The sequence below is a fragment of the Macrobrachium rosenbergii genome, chromosome 29 (assembly GCF_040412425.1).
Source record: "Macrobrachium rosenbergii isolate ZJJX-2024 chromosome 29, ASM4041242v1, whole genome shotgun sequence".
Lineage (NCBI taxonomy): Eukaryota > Metazoa > Arthropoda > Malacostraca > Decapoda > Palaemonidae > Macrobrachium > Macrobrachium rosenbergii.
The window spans coordinates 17,308,118-17,329,583 of NC_089769.1; the positions used below are offsets into that span (position 1 = coordinate 17,308,118).

General features: G+C 39.0%; 1 protein-coding gene across 2 annotated transcripts in view; it reads left to right on the plus strand.

Annotated features, from left to right (window-relative positions):
* The first annotated feature begins 4,231 nt into the window (after positions 1–4,231).
* The window catches only part of LOC136854635 (uncharacterized), a 108,626-nt gene continuing 91,391 nt past the window's right edge, over positions 4,232–21,466 (plus strand). The window contains exon 1 of one of the 2 annotated variants that reach the window (XM_067131185.1): positions 4,232–4,727. In XM_067131185.1, coding sequence (XP_066987286.1) covers positions 4,662–4,727 — 66 coding nt within the window. In that variant the 5' untranslated portion in view covers positions 4,232–4,661. Of the gene's footprint in view, positions 5,643–21,466 lie in introns of both variants that reach the window. The other variant, XM_067131186.1, reaches the window with a different exon arrangement.

Consider the following 21,466-nt stretch of genomic DNA (forward strand, 5'->3'; position numbering starts at 1 on the left):
TTTTTTTAAGATGGGGAGCTGTAAAATTTATAAATATTGATTGAGTGGTTCATGTTATGGGCCCTGTTCAGTTTTGCTATTCTTATACTAACGTAATTCAGTTTTGTTTTAGTGTTGGATGATTAATGTAATTAATTTTTCTTTGCTTTTGGTTTTGATATCAGAAGTTAACGTAACTTTGTAAATTTTGTTTTTACTTTTGTTCACTTTTGGTTTCCACTTTGTTATTTAATCACCTCGTTTAGGAGGTGGTTCGCTGGTAACCATCTTTGGACTCTCCCATCCGTTTGTATGTTTTTCTTCTGTTTTCATATTTGCGAGCGTGTGTGGGGATGTTCAGCGTTACTGGTGGGCAGTGTGAGTTTTCTTCGATGACGGGACATCCGAAGGACTTTTAATCTTTGTGCGGCCTCCCGACAGAAGGGTTCTTGGATGTCGTAGGCATTATTAGCAGTATCTGCAGCTTCTTTGACTCCCGGAAGAAGGGAGATAAGGAGACTTCGTGTCTTGAGTGAGACGTACCGCTCAGGTGTCTCGGCTCGTCAGTGGTCGTAAGGGACGATCATTTTCTTTTGTGTATGCCGTTGCACTGCTTTTGCCTCGCAGATCCAATGTATCCTTGAGGTCGTCACTCGGCGCTTCAGCGGCGAAGAAGTGTAAGCCACTTTTAATATTGTTATTATCCTCGTGGTAAATATTGTTGGTGGACTTTCGCTGACGAACGTCAGTCCAGGAGAGTTTGACCCTACGTGTGTGACCCGTAGGGTTATAGGATTATTTCATCGCTGGTCTGCATTAATATATTGATTTATTGGATCGCCAGTCAACATTATTTACATCATAGTGATCTGCAGTTATTATGATGAAAGTGTGTATTTTTGGTTTGTTGTTAGGTGTAGGGAATTATTGTATTTAGTTAGGTTTAAGGATTCTTTCTCTCAGTACCCTTTCCTGTCGTGCGTTTGTGATAATTTTTCGACATAGTATGTTTGTGTCTTCCCACCTTCTCCTATAACTTTCTCTCCTCCTGTTGGTACGATTGTTAGCTAGGAGATTGTGTTTATTACTTGTAAGGCGTGTGGTCCTTTCCTTTTCGGGTGATTATGTAATTAAGGTGGTACCCATTTGTGTATAAATATATTTGTTATTAACGGTTTTATACAAAGCTTTTATTTTGCCCTTCCTGTTCATGGTTTGAGTTTCATTTTTGCTGTTCCAGGGCCTATCACTCTACTTAATAGGAGTTGATAGTTTTAAGGTGGATCTTTAGAAAGAACCAGTAACGGATTTCGTTACAATATATATATATATATATATATATATATATATATTCTTGGGTGGGTCACCAGCTAGAGGGGAAAGACTCGATTTCCGGAAGAAGGGGAACCATTTCATCATTCTAATTTCAAAATTCATTTTTCATATGTAATTTATCATAACAGTTTCGTTTACTTATATTAATATATAAACATAAGATAAATATCAAATCTGTCCAGAATTTCAAATTAAGAGTATTCTCTTAATAATATTTCTATGCTTTCCGTTAAATAACTCCCAGCACACACTCATGAGAGAGAGAGAGAGAGAGAGAGAGAGAGAGAGAGAGAGAGAGAGAGAGAGAGAGATTCTAGAACTAAAACGCGTTAATGAATCAAATGAAGTTAAAGGTTCTTTAGTGAGAACCAGCGATTGAGAGATTTATATTAATATATAAATGAGATAAATATCAAACTGAGAATTTCCAAATTACATATTCTCATTACATTTCATGAAATAACTCCCCAGCACACACTCATGAGAGAGAGAGAGAGAGAGAGAGATTCAGACCTGTCGAAAGAGGCAGGTCTCTTGTCTGTTCCCTGGGGACGGGTGTCAGTAGACGGAGTCTCATTAGACATCGATTTGGTTTCCATGACCTTTAGGTATGTGAGGTATGTATTACTTCATAAAAATCAATCCGAGAGTAAAGGGACGGAAGATAACGTTGTTACGATATAGACTTGTTTGGAATCAATATAAACGGCTCGAAATATACTGAGGATCATAATATAATCACGCACACAGGCTCAAGAATATTCTGAAAATCAGTACGACTTTGACAAAGATTTTTAATTTCGAAAATATGCTAATGCAAATAGAATAAAACGAGGCACGAAAGGAGACTTTCTTTTATGGGACTAGACAGTAACGATGTCCACACCGACTCTAGACGCGTCCGTCTCATAAGTCTATTTAGCACAGATTTCTTCTGTGACTATCTGCAGTAATATCATTGCACAATTTCATTCGGCCTAACTTACGTAACAACACTTTATTTAGACCTATCAAGGGAACATGAGTATAGGCCTATGATAGACCTATTCAATAAAGAATTTCGCATAAGCCTACGTAGTCTTAACTTTGGCTGATCTAGTTAGTAACGAATTTATCGTAAGCCTATTGAGAGCTCTCTTCCACATAGGCATATTCAGCATCGATAACCTATCCGAGTAGGCCTTTCTGATAATGTCTTGAAGAGACATAGATATGATGCTGTTTTTTTCTTATTTTTAATTAATAACTTCATCTCCTTACATTATCGTTAATAACTCTTTCATTATTACATTATCAGAATTGTGTAAAACTATTATGGCGACAATATTTAGTTACAAATATCCATTTACATAAAGCAGATAATGTAGTTAATAATTATTTTTGAGCACATCCTTTTTATACATTTTGCTCACCTGACTTGCACATTCATTTATACAAATTTGTGCCTACATTTTTCATACAGCAATGAATTTTTCATCAACAATGAGAATCAGATGGTTGAGCAATAGTGTAAAGTGCTACATTTTTACATACGATGTTTAAAACAAAAGTCAAATAGGCCTGTATTGATACTGGATATTGCACGAGGCTGTTGAGTTCAGACTGGTGTATCGACTTCATTAGTGTTGGCATTCATTGTTCAATCAAACTACTGTAGCACTACAGCTAAAGAGCCAGGGATCACCGAGCGTAGAAAACAAAAAAACTCTAAACTCCTGTAGCATTTTTGCATGCATCCATTCACATTCTGCGAACGCAGAAGTATTTTTTATTAATAAGCCGTTCCCATTGTTAAAGGTTGGCACCCCGAAGAAAAAAGAAAAGAAAAGATAAACAAGTGACCACCACGTTAATCCTTTACCTGCCAAGATAAGTATGAACCCCCGTGCAGATTTCAACATCAGCTGCTTCAAGAGGTGTTAACCCCTTGGTGTTACCATTTCGAGCATCGACACGTGTTTCAGGGCATAATGCTAGCTTCACCCTAGCTAATATTCGCTACAGTGGACTAGCTGCCAAGTTAACAAAGGCGCAGTGTGTTTTGACGGAACGTGACTCGGTTGCTCAGCCCTCTACTAGGATTGTAACCCCAACCTTATAGTGAGGCAAGCATTCTAATTCATGAGATGGCTGGCGAACAACTTGCATAATCGTGAAGAAAAAGTGTCGGGGGGGAAAACAGCAGACGGAGCGACAGGTCTTTCATTTTGAAGAGAGACAGTTACATTAACTAATTAACGGAAGCTGACATTATTAATTCTAGATAATGAAAGACTTTAGTTTAGTTATAACTAACTACTATGAAAAATTAAGTAATAAGGAAAATCAAATCAAATAAATATAAGGGACACAAGAGAAGACCATTGTATGAAAAAGTATGAAATATTTCAATAACTTGGGAGTTTATTGTTGTGAATATCAGCAGATCGTATTTCGGTTTATATTTCTCATCGAAGATCGCATGCTGAATCCTGTTAGTTATTTAATACGTTTATTACGCTAGTTTTTAACAGGGAATTAATTACCGCATAAGAATTTTCATATCTTACACCACATTCACGCTTGTAACAAAATCCGTATCTTAATTCAATATGGCTTTGAATAAAAGGAACATATGTATATCACTAGGTTGGGTGCTGGCGGGAAGCATTTCTTAATGTTTTTTTTTTCTGGTGCAACACTGCACAGATGGAAGAACAAATTATGTAGAAATGTACACAAATATCACACATTTACTGTGCTAGGGTTAAACGATGATGCTTATCACATCTTTTTACCATAAAGAGAGAGAGAGAGAGAGAGAGAGAGAGAGAGAGAGAGATGTAAGGTAAAAGACACAACGACTCTTGTGGGGGACCTCCCTGGCTACGGGGTCAGAGGAGGGGGGTGGGCGGTGAACCGTGGCTGTGCGCGTGTCTGAACAGTCAGTCTCCCTCCACCACCCCTAGGGGAGCACCCTGTAGGAGTCCCTCGCTCTTCCAGGCTAGCGAGATGATGAAGCCAGTGTGTGTTTGATTTGTAGTGGAGCAGGATTTGACTACATTCTCCTCGGCCGCTTGTTGTTTCACGTTTCAGTGGTCCTTCGTATTTCAACATTTGTTACCGGATGCACTTAGCTTAGAAACAGCACAGCCTCATGTTGCCTCCATGCGTTCAATTGAGGAGTGTTATGTCCGTCTTTCTTCCTCACAAACTGAGTTTTCTGCAGACCTTTTACATGGTAGTTTAAGGGGGTCGTGGAATGATGTGATTTATCCACCCCAAGAGGAGAAAAGGCAGCAAACATTCGGCCCCAATTCAGCGTGATCAATCGATGGTGTACAAGTGTCATCGTTTGCCAAGAGGGAATGTTTACCGTAAACCCACGACCACAGATGATGAATGATGCAAAGAAATCAAGTAGTGTCTCTGAGGTAAAGTGAAGTATTTTTGATAAGTGTTGATAGAAGTAGCGTACACTTTCCTGTGATAAATCAAGAGATATTAATTAGATTATTTAGTGGCAAGTCTGTTGTGTGCCAGCAATTAAAGCTCCAGCTACTGTTGAAGGGAATAGAAGTCCGGGCAACTCTTTGCCGATCGATTTGTTTTTAGCCTATTATCGACCTCGGCAGAAGGGCCTAAACCTTCCCCTCACCAGAACTGTAGAATGGAGGTTTTAATGGTTGTGTGCAAATAGCTCTTCGACTTAGCGCTAATGATCTCCCACTGAAAATTTCCCTCCATATTCTGTCCAGAATTAGACGAACTAGCAACCGAAACGTTTCATCAGTGATGCTAAATGCGTTTATCCCCTGCATCGGCTGATGCCTCCGTTGCGCGTGTCTGTTTATTAACTTCAAACTCTCCTTCGTTACTAAAGCGTCAAATCCAGTTGAAGTTTCGAGAGGATCCATCCCTCAATTTTACATAAACGTCCGATGCAAGGTTCACTGGCCGCCCTTCACCCCTAACACCGAGCCATCTCCATACAGAGCGGAGGTGGATGTGGCGGGCTGACTCGAGTGTCTGTTCGTGAATTTGTTCGAGTGTCCGTGTCCTAACGGCCCCTTTCCTCCCGTCGGGGGTGGGGGAAGAAGAGTTGCCAACAACAATATTTGCTTTGAATGGGAAAAAATGAACTTTGGTAGATCAAAGCGTAACATTTGTCCTAAATTTCACTCATTTGTCATTTTACATTCCCCGCGAATTTGATAAGTGACAAGAACCTTGGGAAATAATTGAAAAATCGCAGCTAGACGTGCAGTGTGTGGCATCTGTGACGTCATTATACCCACGTGTGTTGACATTGACGTCACCGGGACACATGTTTTCTAACATTTAAAAAGGTAAGACGCTTCAAACATTTTTGGCAATAAACGCAACGTTTACAGTCTTGATCAATTCGATTTTTGCAGAATGTATGAATGCGCACTTCTTTATTTTGCAATTTTACTCTTGTTGCCCTGTCAGTTCATTTTGCTCCACATTTTTCGGCTGGTGAAATTTTCAGTGTCGTCACGTACAAAACGCAAATCAGCTATGACCTTCGTGCAATGCATGTGCCATATATATATATATATATATATATATATATATATATATATATATATATATATATATATTATATAAACAATCAACACAAATCACGTGTGGAATAGAAATAATATTTATGACTATATATATATATAGAAACAATCGAACACACAATCAGGTCTTTCAATTGAAAGGCCAGAAGTTGCCCTAGTGGGCAGCGCCTTGCCATTCAGTTGAAAGAGCCAGAGTTCGATCCTGATGTGAGTCAGAAATATATATATATATCGATCCTGATGTATATATATATATATATATATATATATATATATATATATATATATATACACACACAGTATATGTATATATGCATATAATATACAGTATATGTATATAGAAAGAAAGAATATGTCTTGCGTGTTTGTTTGTGCATTTTGTTTGGCATGTTATTACACTATAGACAATATTATATTTAATCTATGAATTAAGACTGTTGCCGCCAGGTTTATTGAACATGGTTTATGTTATGAAGGTTAATGGATATGGAGTAAGGCATACATGCATTAATTTTGTCATTTAATGACAATGGAATTAGTAGGGGATGTCTAAGTTCGTACATTTTTGCGTAAAATGTCTCATGTCACGTTTGCTATACTGCTGGTCGTTTCATCAGCTAAGTTGAGTGTCAATGGTCCTGACGACTCCTTGGCTGATTACCTGTAGGAAAGTTGCCAATACGCAAGTATTCTTTAACATTCATTGGTATATTGAAAACCCGAATGGTAACACCTTTCGGATGACACAGCCTACATACGTATATATATATATATATATATATATATATATATATATATATATATATATATATATATATATATTTATATTTATATATATATATTATTTATTTATTTATATATTTATAATTAGCCCATTTCCCTTAACAAGGGGCCATTCGTTCTCGATACTTTTCCTTTTATCGATCCAACCCTTTCTAGGTCTTCACGTGTGTAAATGTATTTAATGGACGTGTGTAAACCTGTGTAAATTTATATGCTAATAAGTGTAAATAGTTTTAAAACTCCATCTAAATTCATCTCGGCGCTGAATGACCTCACGGGTCCCAGTGCTTGGCCTAAATCCCACACTCCATTCCATTCCATCTTCCCTCCCGCTAACACTTCTGAGTGATACACTATTTATACTATCGTATTATCGTCTTTTTTTTCCCACATGATCGAACCATATCAAAATACTCTGAGACATCCTTTCACTTACGCCAACCCTCCCTAATTTCTGTGTTTTTCGATGTTTCTCACCCTGTCAATCTTTACGCAAACAATTCATCTCAAGAGCTTCAACTTTCTTCTATTGTGCTCACATTTATCATCTGACTTCACTTCCCTACACGAGAGTGGTCTTCATAATCCCATCATATATTCCCATGGTGTCTTGCAGAGACATTTCAATTATTTTCCTGTAATATCAGTTCTGTGAAGGTACAGTGTGTGCTATGAATAGCTTGGTACTCGAGCTAGAACAGCGAGGGTGTACTGGCGGAAGTTGCTCTGAGAAAAACGTTAATTATCAAGGGTGTGATGTTGTACAGTGTGGCTGTCTTTCCTTGAAATGGTGTACACTGATTTACTTGTGAGCGTAATGGTAAATTTGTAAGGAACACAAAATTCACTGTCATCTCAAGACCTTGTGGTCTGGTGGTTTTGGGGAGAGGACTTCGTGAAATGGTCGCAAGTATCTCCGACTTTGGCACATTCCATGAAATTCTGTTATACCGTAAGCGGTGAGTTAGACAAGGGTTTAGTTGGCCGTGTTGTGTTGACTGTATTGAACTGTGGCGAAGAAGGGTTATTCATCCCTTCTAATTGATAGGTTTCAAAGCTACGTAATGGATGTATCAGCAGAGTTTATTTTATATTTTACTCTTTCTATTTGTTTTATTATTCCCTTTTCAGTGGCGCATAAATCATTCAGGAATTGACATACTCTGACTTGTATATATACATCTTATTTTTTCTCTTTGCAATTACATAGTAAGGTTGAAAAAGACCGTTAACATTTCTTCCCTGCGCAGGACGTGATCGCAGCAAGGTACAGGGTACAAAAACTTCCTTGTTGGTTGGTTGGTTTAGAGACGGGTCGTTCATGAGGCGTTGCCAAACGGAAGCGTAGTCATAGTGATCATTTTGATTCTTACTTTTGCTTGCCCCGTTCCATCTGACCTCAGACAGTCTGGTTGACACGAGGTCGCCATGCTTAAATCTCCATGACCGTTGAAGGAGAGGCTGGGTAATGTTATTGTTCTTGGGGGCGCCTCTCATGGGTGTTGTCGAAAATCTCTCCCGGAGTCCCGGTAGTTGCAGTCATGTATCGTGACGTGGTGAAGCAGGAGTGAAGTCACTTGAATGACCATGTAAGAATGGTTTTAGCCTTGTGCATGTAATGCCTGAGGGATGCTGGGACGGCGGCTGTCACGTGAGGTGTTAATGACTTCCGTGGCTTGAATAAAACTGCCTAACTGGAATCGCGCTAAGGCAGTTTCAGTGCTCCCTGATTTCACAAAGGGTCTCACAGCAGTTCAACGACTAGCAAATTTATTTTAAAATGTATCTCACGTAGTTGAACTACAGTCAACTATTATAGCCGCTCTTCTGTTTTTAATGCAAAGGTTATATAATTGGATGAGAAGTGGAGTCTTGTTGTAGCCAAGGCCCGAGGAAAGTAAAAGGAGGAAAAGGAAAATTGAGGAGCATTACCTCGATAGGAGCGGTAGACCTTCCTTCATATCTACAGAAAACGGAAGAAGGAAGAGAGTTCCATTTCCAGTAGCTGGAAGTAGAGGGAAAGAAAATTACTGAATCATTAAGGGCAGAGAAGTTGCAGCCTGACTAGTGTTACGAGGCTTCCTAGGAGGGTGATTAGATGTCATAAAAGATGCCTTGCAGTCCTAAAATGAGCGAAGGGGTCCGCCTCGCTGGTTTATTTTTGTAATGTAATCATTTTTTTCTTTCGTTTACTGCAAAGTTAGTATCGTCCGCTTCGGCTCCCCACTCCACATAATTAGCCAGGTAACTGGGTTTATCCTGTCCCATATGTGTAAAAAAAAAAAAAAAATAACGAAGGAAGTGTATATGCAGGTCAGCTGAGAATTTAAACTTCTCTAATTTTTAGGTGCCGACTGTGCTGGGAATTAAATGCCCTTGCAGTGCAGTAGCCTTGGGGGAAAAATGAATGGGAGCTGTGGCAGAAAAAAATGATGTCAGACCCGTCTGGAGGTAGAGGAAAATAGCCGCTGGGAAAGAATACCAAAGCGGTGAAGTTGAGAGAAACTTATCAACCTCGGTCATTAGAATGGGAAGTTTACGAGAATGAGGAGCACTGGGAAGACAGGGAGAGAGAGGGAGAGAGAGAGAGAGAGAGAGAGAGAGAGAGAGAGAGAGAGAGAGAGAGAGAGAGGGCAAATGACCAAAACGCGTTAATGAAAGGATTAATTCCCCGCGGTGGTTATTCGGTGAAAATAAGAAAACGTGAGGAGATTAGAATCCTCTTCCGCCTCCTCCTCTTCATTAAGACTTCTTTCATTAAACTTGTCCTCTTGATAGATAAGTAGAGCAGGATGGCGGGAAAGACTTCTGCGGTGTTTTTCATCCTTCCCTACTGTTCAATGCTGAGTGGCGGGAAAAGATTTTTTGCTTTTTCGATGCTTTCGTTATCTGTCTCAAGCTCTTACTGCTGATTGACGGGAAAAGGTTTTCCGACGCTGCTGATTAGCGGGGAAAGGTTTTCCAACACTGCTGATTGGCGGGAAAAGATTTTCCAACACTGCTGATTGGCGGGAAAAAGGTTTTTCAACACTGCTGATTGGCAGGAAAAGGTTTTCCAACAGTGCTTACTGCTGATTGGCGGGAAAAGGTTCTCCACACTGCTGATTGGCGGGAAAAGTTAGCCAACACTGCCCACTACTGATTGGTGGGAAAAGGTTTTCCAACACTGCTCACTGCTAATTGGGGGGAAAAGGTTTTCCAGCATTGCTCACTACTGATTGGAGGAAAAAGGTTTTCTAACACTGCTCACTGCTGATTGGAGGGAAAAGTTTTTCCAACACTGCTGATTGGAGGGGAAGGGTTTTCCAACACTGCTCACTGCTGATTGGAGGGGAAAGGTTTTCCAACACTACGGATTGGAGGGAAAATGTTTTCCAACACTGCTCACTGCTGATTGGCGGAAAAAGTTTTTCCAACACTGCTCACTGCTGATTGGAGGGGAACGGTTTTCCAACACTGCACACTGCTGATTGTATGGGAAAGGTTTTCCAGCACTGCTCACTACTGATTGGAGGGGAAAGGTTTTCCAACACTGCTCACTGCTGATTGGAGGGAAAAGGTTTTCCAACGCTGCTCACTGCTGATTGGCAGGAAAAGGTTTTCCAACACTGCTCACTGCTGATTGGAGAGAAAAGGTTTTAAAACACTGCTCACTGCTGATTGGAGGGGAAAGGTATTCCAACACTGCTCACAGCTGATTGGAGGGGAAAGGTTTTCCAACACTGCTCACTACTGTTTGGAGGGAAAAGGGTTTCCAACACTGTCCACTGCTGATTGGAGGGAAAGGTTTTAAAGACTGCTCACTGCTGATTGGCCAAAAGGTTTTCCAACACTGCTCACTGCTGATTGGAGGGAAAAGGTTTTCCAACGCTGCTCACTGCTGATTGGCAGGAAAAGGTTTTCCAACACTGCTCACTGCTGATTGGCTCAGCTGATTGGAGGGGAAAGGTTTCCAACACTGCTCACAGCTGATTGGAGGGGAAAGGTTTTCCAACACTGCTCACTACTGTTTGGAGGGAAAAGGGTTTCCAACACTGTCCACTGCTGATTGGAGGGGAAAGGTTTTTAAAGACTGCTCACTGCTGATTGGCGGGAAAAGGTTTTCCAACACTGCACACTGCTGATTGGAGGGGAGAGGTTCTCCAGCACTGCTCACTGCTGATTGGAGGGGCAAGATTTTCAAATATTGCTTACTGCTGATCAGAGGGGAAATGTTTTCCAGCACTGCTCACTGCTGATTGGAGGGAAAAGCTTTTCCAACACTGCTTATTGGCGGGAAAGGTTTTCCAACACGGCTCACTGCTGATTGAGGTTAAAAGCTTTTCCTACACTGCTGATTGGTGGGAAAAGGTTTTCCTATACTGCTCACTGCTGATTGGAGGGAAAAGGTTTTCCAACACTGCTCACTGCTGATTGGAGGGGAAAGGTTTTCCAGCACTGCTCACTGCTGATTGGAGCGGAAACGTTTTTCAACACTGCTCGCTGCTGATTGGCGGGAAGAGGTTTTCCAACACTATTCATGGCTGATTAGCGGGAAAATGTCATTATGCACTTGTTACCGCTGATTGCCTGAAAAGTTTCCAACACTGCTCACCGATGATTGCCAGGAAAATGTTTACCTATTCTTGTCACTGCTGATTGGCAAGAATAGGTTTTCTGATGATCATCTTTACCTATTCCTATCCCTGGCTGCTGACAGGTGGGACAGATTCTCCTTTTTGGACGCCACTCGCTATCTACCTTTAGTCCTTAACGTCATTTCCTGTGTAAATGAAGGCATATATTGCGTAATTTTTTTCCCCAGACTTAGAGCAGGCGCAATGGCTTCATTTACAGAACTTGTATAAATTCTCTTAGTCTCCTGTGTGAAGAGTTTTCATAGGAGCTAGTTAAGCTCTTTGTGTGTGTTAGTGTGTGTATACGCCGCGAAACCTCGCCTGTAGTATCAAAAATTGTTTCAGGATTAAAGTCGGTGCTGTAAAATGCCTTGTGATTATTTACAAGATGATGCTAAGCAAGTATGTTTGGAAGTTAACGTCACGTAGGCTACGTACGGGAAGATAGTACCTCATAGAGATACGACGATTGAAATTAAGCGCTAAATAAGACACTGTGAAAATCAGTAATAAATTTTGCTACGCTTTAAATTACAAATAAATAGTTGCATGCAGAAGCCGGCACTAAAAAGACCGAAGTGGAACCAGTATTCTAGGCTTCTGTGCAAAGTAATACTAAAATAAGACAGTGCGGAAAATTATGCTTAGATAGTTCCAAAGTATATGTATATCTGAAGTGTATGTAAGCATGTGCATAATAGAATTATGGAGAACTAACTACTAATAAGCCAAAGTGGAAACTGGTACACTACAATATATGCCGTTTTCGTAGGCCTAACCGAATAAATCCCGTTGGAAGTCAGTATCAATTAATTCCTTGTGGAAGACAGTCTCTGTAGAGGTATGCAGAAGTCACAGTAGAATAAGCCTATGTGAGACCCATTGCTAAATAAGATTGTCTGAACGCCAGCACTAGATGAAGCCTAGGCCAGGTCTAGTTAGGAAAACGGTTGTATAGCCTAGTCGGAGACTTGCATAGCCTAAAAAATTAATACAGTATTGACTCAGAGAATGAAAACAGTCAGCGAGAAAATTACTTGTCATGGCCTAAGTCATTGTAAGAATAGCAAATTGTTTCTTGTAAACATTTCCAATATCACTGAATTCCAGCATATATAGATATATATATATATATATATATATATATATATATATATATATATATATATATATATATATATATATATATATATATATATATATATATTATATGTGTATGTATGTGTATTTATATACTGTGTTGAAGGCGGAAGCAGACTTTCTTACTCTATTAAAAAAAGCTGTAGAATAAGACTCTTTCCATTTATGCTGGGAAGACTTATATATCCATGGAATGTCTGTCGCTCCAATAACGGAGATAGTTTGGCATCACGGCTACCCTCCATGGTAATCTGCTGACGTTAGTATAAGGTTTCACTGCACTGTCTCTTCATTTTAAAAAGGGCCAACAAACAGACACTTGGGTAAGAAAAACTGGCTTGTCAAAGCTGGTCTCTCTCTCTCTCTCTCTCTCTCTCTCTCTCTCTCTCTCTCTCTCTCTCTCACTTTGTAGTGAGCTTCTTGCTAGAATCGTAAACATGCATTATTATTAATTATTATATGCATGTTCCTTCGCTGAGGTTTTCTGTCTCTGAAGCCCCATGGACGACAACGGATGTTTTTGCTCCTGAGACCATTAAGCCTAGAGGTGTGTGTTTGACATCACATCAACTCATGCGGTCAGTGTCCTTAGTGTCCTTTTGTACTGATAAAGGTTCACTTTAGGGCAATTTTTCCCTTTTTTTTTAACTGTTGCTCCTTCTTGTACCAATTAGTTTTCGAATTGGGTTATGAGTGCAGATCAAAATTCATGATTCATCGTCAATGGTTGTATATAAAATGAGTGTTGCACGTAAATGAAATATGAATCACTACAAATGAAACACTAGTTTTAAGAAATTGTTATTTTCTTGAATTATACAGTGAGATTGGGTTGTGGAAATATTAAGGTCTCGAATAATTCACCCAGTAAAAGGTTAATCAGCGAACAGTTCAAAGGAAAAATCTGTTAACTCCTCTCTCTCTCTCTCTCTCTCTCTCTCTCTCTCTCTCTCTCTCTCTCTCTCTCTCTCTCTCTCTCTCTCTCTCTCTCTCTACACCTGCTTTGTTTAGATGTGTCTGTCCTTGTTTCATTTCCGTCAACAATGACTCTGTGTCTTTGAAGATCTCATTATTTCCTTCCAGTTCTTAATTCATGGAGGTGAAAATGGCATAAAATCTAGTAATAGGGAAACTAATATATATATATATATATTTTTTTTAGAAGTGAAACATGATACCGACCATGGTGGATGAGCAAATTCTACAAAACTGATGATTATATGACCATTCTATGTTTGACACTTATGGACATAAAAAAAAAATCATTATAAAGAATTAAAACAATAAAAAAAAAAACTGAAAAAAACAAAGTAACGAAAACTTGTGTACGAAGCACAAATTCACCCAAAAGGATTTTATACGCGCAGTCGAAAGTTTCGTGTGACTGTATTTTTGTGAACGTGTCTTTGCAGCATGTGAGAAAATGCGAAAAGTTTGGATATGGGGAATGTTCGTTTAATGGAAGACTAATACATACATATGCCATTGCTCCCAAGCTCGTGGTGTCTTGTCAGATTTTGCACTCTCTCGGCCTAAGTGTCGTGGCGTGTCATTTGCACTCTCGGCTTAGGTTCCGATTCCACCGTCTCTTGGCATATGTAGCTATTCTAATGTCTCTTGATTCGTATGGAATATAAAGACCAAGCGCTGGGACCTATGAGGCCATTCATCGCCTAAAGAGAAATTGGAAGAAAAGTGTTTGGAAGGTGTAACAGGAGGAAAACCTCGCAGCTGCACTGTGAAACACTTATTAGAAAAGGGTGGAAAGTGAAATGGAAGAAAGAGAATACGAATGGAGGTACAGTAAAATAACTGAAACTGGTTGCAGCTAGGGGCCGAAGGGACGCTGCAAAGAACCTTAAGTAACGCCTACAATGCACCACGTGAATTGCACTGGCGGCACTACCTTCCCTACGGGGGCTCGTTGGTCTAGGTGTTGATTCTTCTCTCTTGTCTTAGGTGTCGATTCCACTCTTTCTTGGCCGAAGTGTTGCTCTCATTCTTGGCTAAGGTGTCGATTCCACTTTCTTGTCTTAGGCATCGATTCTGTTCTCGGAATAGGCTAATTGTTGATTCCACTCTCTCGGTTTGAGTGTGGTGTTGAGTCGAATCTCTCGGTCTAAGCGTTGTGTTGATTCCACTCTTGACCCAGTTACTGAGTTTGCTCTCAGCATAGGTGTTGATTTGATTCTTTCTCTAGGTGCTGAAGCCAGTCTCTCAGCCCAGGTGTTGATTCCACTGTCTTGGTCCAGGTTTCAGTCTCACTCTGTTGACCTTGGTGTCGATTTCACTCTCAGTACAGGGGTTAATTTCACTCTGTTGGCCTAGGGGTCGAGTCTAGTTTCTCAGCTAATGTATCGATTCCACTGTCTTGGTCCAGGTTTCGATTTCATTCTCTCAACCCAGGCGTCAGTTCCACTTTCTTGGGCAAAATGTTGATTCCACTTTTGGCTCAGGTGTCAACTACAAGATCTTGGCCTTAGAGTTGATTCCACTCTTGGCTCTCATATAGATTTTACTTTCCTGGCCTAGTTGTCAATTCCACTCTCCAATCCCAGGGTTTGATTCTACTCTTGACTTAGGGGTCAGTTTCATTCCAGGCCCAGATATTGATTCCACTCACGCCTTGTGTACTCTTTCCACTCGTCTTAGGTGTGGCCTCCACTTTCGGCCCAGATGTCATTGATTCCTCGGCCAGGTGTCAATTCCACACTATCATATGACAAGTCGACTTCAATCTCTCGACCTAGATGATGATTCTTGTTTGGTAAATTTCAGTTTCTCCGCCTAGGTGTCTTTTCAACTCTCACTGTAGGTTTCGATTCTACTCTCTGGGGCTAGTTGTCGATTCCACTCTCCCATTTTAGATGTTAACTCTACTCCCTTGGCGTGGCATCGATTCCTTGTCATTCATTGTCAGAATGTTGGGTTTTGACCCCTGTCTGTATTTTTTAATCATATATCTGTCTTCAGTCGTTTTTACATGGGGCTTTGGTACTGATAAGAGTTTAAGTCCATCAGTTTATTTTTTCTTAGTAAACAGACTGACTTTGGGCGAGTGTACGTATCTCTAGAACGTAAGAGTTTTATAATTTGGAATGTGAACTTGTTCCGGAATTAAAGGCAAAAGCAACATGTAAAGAAATAATAGGTTCTTTCGTCCAACTGAATTTGCCTAAAACAGCGTACAAACGTATTCATTAGAGGTCGCATAACATTCCTTTTGAGCAGATGTTTGGGTTTAGGGTATAGTTAATCTTGTTTGAAGCCGCCATGTTTTGGATGCTGGTGGAACGTAACGGAAAGCCTTCCCCTGGTTTGTATCTCGTGCAGTTGGCTTCATTGAAACCTGTCATTCAGCTGAGTTCCCAGAATCAACTTTTAGGTGATGAATGGTAACTGAAACATGAGATTAACCGTAGCGGTCGGGTGCAAACGCCAGTTAGTATTTACGAGGCCTGAGAATCCACTGACTAAGACTTTATACTTTTTTATTGTTTTTAAATCTTCAGTTTACACTATCTACATTATTTTTAGATGATACCACAATAATTTTACTGAAAGAATTTTATAATAAATTCTATAATTACTTTATAAATTATAAACATTATATTGTCAATAAGCTTTTGTGAAGAGTTTAGCAATTTTATTTTTGAATGTTTCACAAAAGGTCCCATTTGTTTTTGACATCGAATTTTCAATATGTAAAATCAAATTAAGCGACCTGTCAACAATCCCAAATAGCGTCCGTACCATACGCCTGTTAAAAAAAAGTCCGACATGACCATTGCCGAGTTGTCATCTTTTTATCTTTATGTTTCGAAGTCTAATATAGATATGCTTCGTAAATTTGCTCTGATCTGAAAAGCGACTCGATCCTGACAATCTTAGACGGAGGACACACATTTTACAGGTTCACAAAACCATTTATTTTCATTAATGTACATCATATACGAGTATAACCTATTACTTGTATTAAGGATTTAATGCGTATATTTATAGGCTATTCCACTGCCGTTCTTATATTCGGTTTACCATGGATTCCACACACACACAAACACGAATATATATATGTGTGTGTGTGTGTGTTTTAATGGATATCTGTCCGTATATATTCAGATAAACCCAAAGTTATATGCTAACGATTTCCACTTGCCTGAGCGATCTTTTTTGGAACTAGCGTCGTGGAATTTTACTGTTATCACATGTGCCATTCCACTCAATGGCATTTGAAGACAGCATGTGATTTACGGAAGGGGAGAATGGGGGAGGGGCGTGGGTAGTGGAGAGAAGGTTTCCAGTTGTGTTATTCCAGTGGGGCTTTATTTTCCGGCCACTGATAACCACATAATGAGATCTGTGCCTCCACTTCTCGGGTTTCCGCCTTTCTTGCCTCTGACGAGACGCTGCAACGGAACTTCAAAGCGCCATCTTCCACTTTGTTTGAATTTACCGGTTTGTTTTTTATGATTTTTGTTTTATGTCACTTTTTTAACTTAACAATTTTCTTAACTTCTCATCCCCTGGGTTTGTTTTCAGTTTATTTTATTCTTTTAAGTTAAGTATACCTTAGTTTAACCGGGCCACTGAGATGATTAACAGCTCTCCTAGGGCTGGCCCGAAGAATTAGACTTATTTTACGTGGCTAAGAACCAATTGGTTACCGGGCAACGGGACTTACAGCTTATTGTGGAATCCGAACCACATTATACCGAGAAATGAATTTCTGTCACCAGAAAAAAATTCTTCTAATTCTTCATTGGCCGGCCTAGCAGAGTGCTAGCCGAGAACTCTACCGACTCGTCCAACGAGGAACTCTTTATTCTTTTAGAAAGTGCTTTCTCGGCTAGTTAGTGCTGGAGTTAGTAATGATTATTATAAGTTTGATTGTAATGCTTCTCTGTTGACCGCATTTACCGAAGGCTGTTGTTTGTGTAGTTTCTCTCATTTGTTTGTTTGCTTTTGTTTGTAATTTTTTTAGGGGAAGATTAGTATTTTAGCCTTTACTTTTGTTTGTATCTTTCTGCTCTTCCCTTTTTTGTACTCTCTCTCTCTCTCTCTCTCTCTCTCTCTCTCTCTCTCTCTCTCTCTCTCTCTCTCTCTCTCTCTGCAGATACCTGCTTCGATTGTTATTTATTCTCCTTTTCTCTTTAATTATTAAAGTTAAGGTAGGGAGAAAGGGATTCACAGTGCAACTAAGCAACGGTAAAAACCCACGGTTAGTCGTTTGGGGAAAACCAATGAATTATTATTTTATTTTTGCCTATCGAGAATATTTTAATCATACACATGCATACACACACATATACAGTATATATATATATATATATATATATATATATATATATATATATATATTTATATATATATATATATATATATATATATATATATTTAATTTGTGTGCTCCATTTTTTATCACATGCTATTTTCCCTTTAGAGTGGTGGCGCCAGAATGGTAAAGCCTTCCGGTCTCTAGAGATGAAGCTACGAACAATATATATATAAATATATATATATATATATATATATATATATATATATATATATATATATATATATATATATATATGTGTGTGTGTGTGTGTTTTGTGTATACTGTATATATATATATATATATATATATATTTATATATATATAAATAGAGAAGAGAGAGAGAGAGAGAGAGAGAGAGAGAGAGAGAGAGAGAGAGAGAGAAGTCCCAAATGAATGGGTAAAAGAAATGACGGTGAAGATGATGCAATGGCCGTAAGGAATATAAAGGGGCATGTTATTACTTAGCTTGCTCTGTATGTGATAAGGACGCACGGGCATTGACTCGGGAGAGCAGTGTGAATTTAGACGAAGAGTAAGTTGTGTGGATTAAGTATATCCATGAAATAGCTGGTTGAGGTGTTTGCGAGTCAAGTGCGTACATGAACCTAGATGAAGACTGACAGAATTGATAGACATGTGATTTTAGGCGAGGTTGTAGACGGTCGATCCGTAAGGTAATTTGTCAATGGGAGGTTTTTGATGGAGAGAAATTGTGTCAGAATATGTAAAAGGAAGTGGACCTGAGACAAGTGTTTGTTATCTCACCGACTAATATGTGGCGAGAAGGCAGGAAATGACAGGCGATAAATAAGCAGTTTTGTGGATAAGAAAAAAGGTCGCGAATAGTATCCTACGGTTGATGTGTACAGAAGATACAGAGTGTCACTTTCAAGTGACAATGTACCGGTACACACGTCTGGAAGGGCGAGGAGATGCTTGTGAAAGGAGAAATTTGAAAAGGAGTGCCGGCAAGCGGGAGGTCATTAAGGTAAGTGCTAACGAGGGAAAGGGAGGAGTGAATATTATTGTGGATGTTTGAATTTGAAACTAAATGTAGCAGGTATAAGGTAGGATGAAAGACCCGGCAAATCCCAGAAGAGGAAGTTCAAAGAAGGTAACAGGATCTTTGGCAAGGGTCAGAAGCAAAAGTTGGTTTGTAAGTTTAAAGGGCTTTTCGGGTCAACTTTCCATCCAGGAAGTGGCGTTGAGGTTCAGTGTGATTGAGAGGAAAACGATAGAGTAGAAGCTGAGTATAGACGAACTGTTTGTGAAGGAGGCTCATATAATGAATACGCAGTGTAGAAAGGGCGAGAAACGTAAAGAGAGAGAGTCCACAGAGATATCTCCTCTGTGGAAGTTGTGTAGAGATATGGAGAGGATGTGGTCAAAGGGTTAGGTCAGTGAAAAGATAGATAAAAAGCCCATTGATTTTGGTTGGTCACGTGGAGCGAATGGACGACGGTAGAGTGGCGAAAGGCGTCAGATTCGGAACATTTGGGATGTAGGAATAAGAGAAAGGGTTGGCGAGGATGAGGGCCTACTGTAAGAGTGTTGTCATTTATGCGCCAGATAGAGGTGAGTGGCACAGTATGCGAGGAGAGTTGGGTCATTGACCAGCTGATAATCCTAATGTGTAGGCTTAGCTTATGAAAGAATAAGTCGTGGATGTTATTTGGATATAAGGTTCATCCTTGCATATCTTTGTTACCTCGTTTCTCTGTTTGAAGGTACAGTATATGTATGTAAGTATATATATATATATATATATATATATATATATATATATATATATATATATATATATATATATATATATATATATATATCACTTAAAAAGCAGGTGACAATACATTCAGCTGAGGTAGATTGGTCCTTCTTTCATTTATTTTTCCTCTGGCCTCTGTAATATATATATATATATATATATATATATATATATATATATATATATATATATATATATATATATGTATATATGTATATATATACATATATTATATATATATGTATGTATATGTGTATACACACACACACACACACACACACTAAAACCCTTAAACCTTCTAAGTGCGGCATTATCGGTCAAAGGCCTCCACATCTAGGGAAAGACTTCCTAAGCGGCCAGACTAAATCTCTTAGCCGCTTCAGTGGATTTCAAATGAGGAAGCGCTTTGAAGCTCTTGTACGTATAGGAGACCATTATTATTATTATTATTATTATTATTATTATTATTATTATTATTATTATTATTATTAGTTGTTGTATCACAGAACTTTCATCGGTTCGACATCTGCTTTCGTCAAACTCTTTGAAGTAATGTCGCGAAAACAGAAACGAGTAACAGAAATATATTGCCTACAGCTACCCTCTCTCTCTCTCTCTCTCTCTCTCTCTCTCTCTCTCTCTCTCTCTCTCTCTCTCTCTCTCTCTCTCCTAAAATTAACAAACATTTAAATATATAATCTAACTATAAAAGCAACATAAGTGTACCTAGAATATTCAGGGATTTTTATCGACCCACAATAAGACCGGCTGTTCCAGCGGGCAATTAAGAAAGCTGCAAAAAAACGAAACAATAAGACCCGTAATAAATAATACTATTAGAGCCATTATCAACGGAGAAACAATGCACGGTGGCGGAAGTACCAGATACTCTGGACAACAAAACACCCCTGGAAAGTATATAATGTGCATCGTTATTGTTTCAGAGGCAGAATTCTGTTTAAGAGAGGCTACCCCGTTGCGGGGGATAGTGCCGTCAGTGCACCTCACGCGGTGCGCTGTAGGCATTACTTAAGGTTCCGTGCAGCGTCCCTTCGGCTCTTAGCTGCAGCCTCTTTCATTTCTTTTACTGTACCTTCGCTTATAGTCTTTATTCCATTTTGCTATCCACCTTCTCTTAACACTTTCATAGTGCAACTGCTTTGAGGTTTTCATCCTGTTACACGTCTCAAGCTCAGGCTATCTACTCTCAAGTTCCCTTTCAGCGCTGAATGACCTCATAGGTCCCAGTGCTTGGCCTTCGGCCTAAATTCTGTATTCCATTCCATTTCAAGAGAGGATTCGGGCTTTATTATTATTATTATTAGTATTATTATTATTATTATTATTATTATTATTATTATTATTATTATTATTATGTAATGAATAAAAATGGACAGGAATGTGTCTAAATATTCTTTAAAGGAAGAAATTACTACATACTGTATATATATATATATAAATATATATATTTATTTATTGTAAAATTGAATTTATATAATTATTAACTATTACAATTCTGTACAGACTAATAATTGTTAACAATGATTTGTAAGATAGGGAGGGACTTGTGCTGGTCACCAAGGATGATAAATAATTCCTGAGAAACTCATAAGATACTTTATCTCTTTATTTAGCTGGTAGTTAGTCAAGTGTATCGGGTTGAAGCCAGGGTTGGGTAGGGATGGGACTGGCAACCTCATCCCGTGAAGCTTGCTGGAAATCAGAAGGCTATATATATAAATATATATATATATATATATATATATATATATATATATATATATATATATATATATATATATAAATTCTTTACATCAAGTCGTTTCCTCACCGCCTGAGCAAAGGTATGACAACGATCACTGTACCATCAGCACTAAACCGTGTAGGAATCCCCCGTGTAGAAAATGCCACATCAGTCTTTCCATATGCTTGCGTAGAAGACATACCAACAGCACATCAGCCC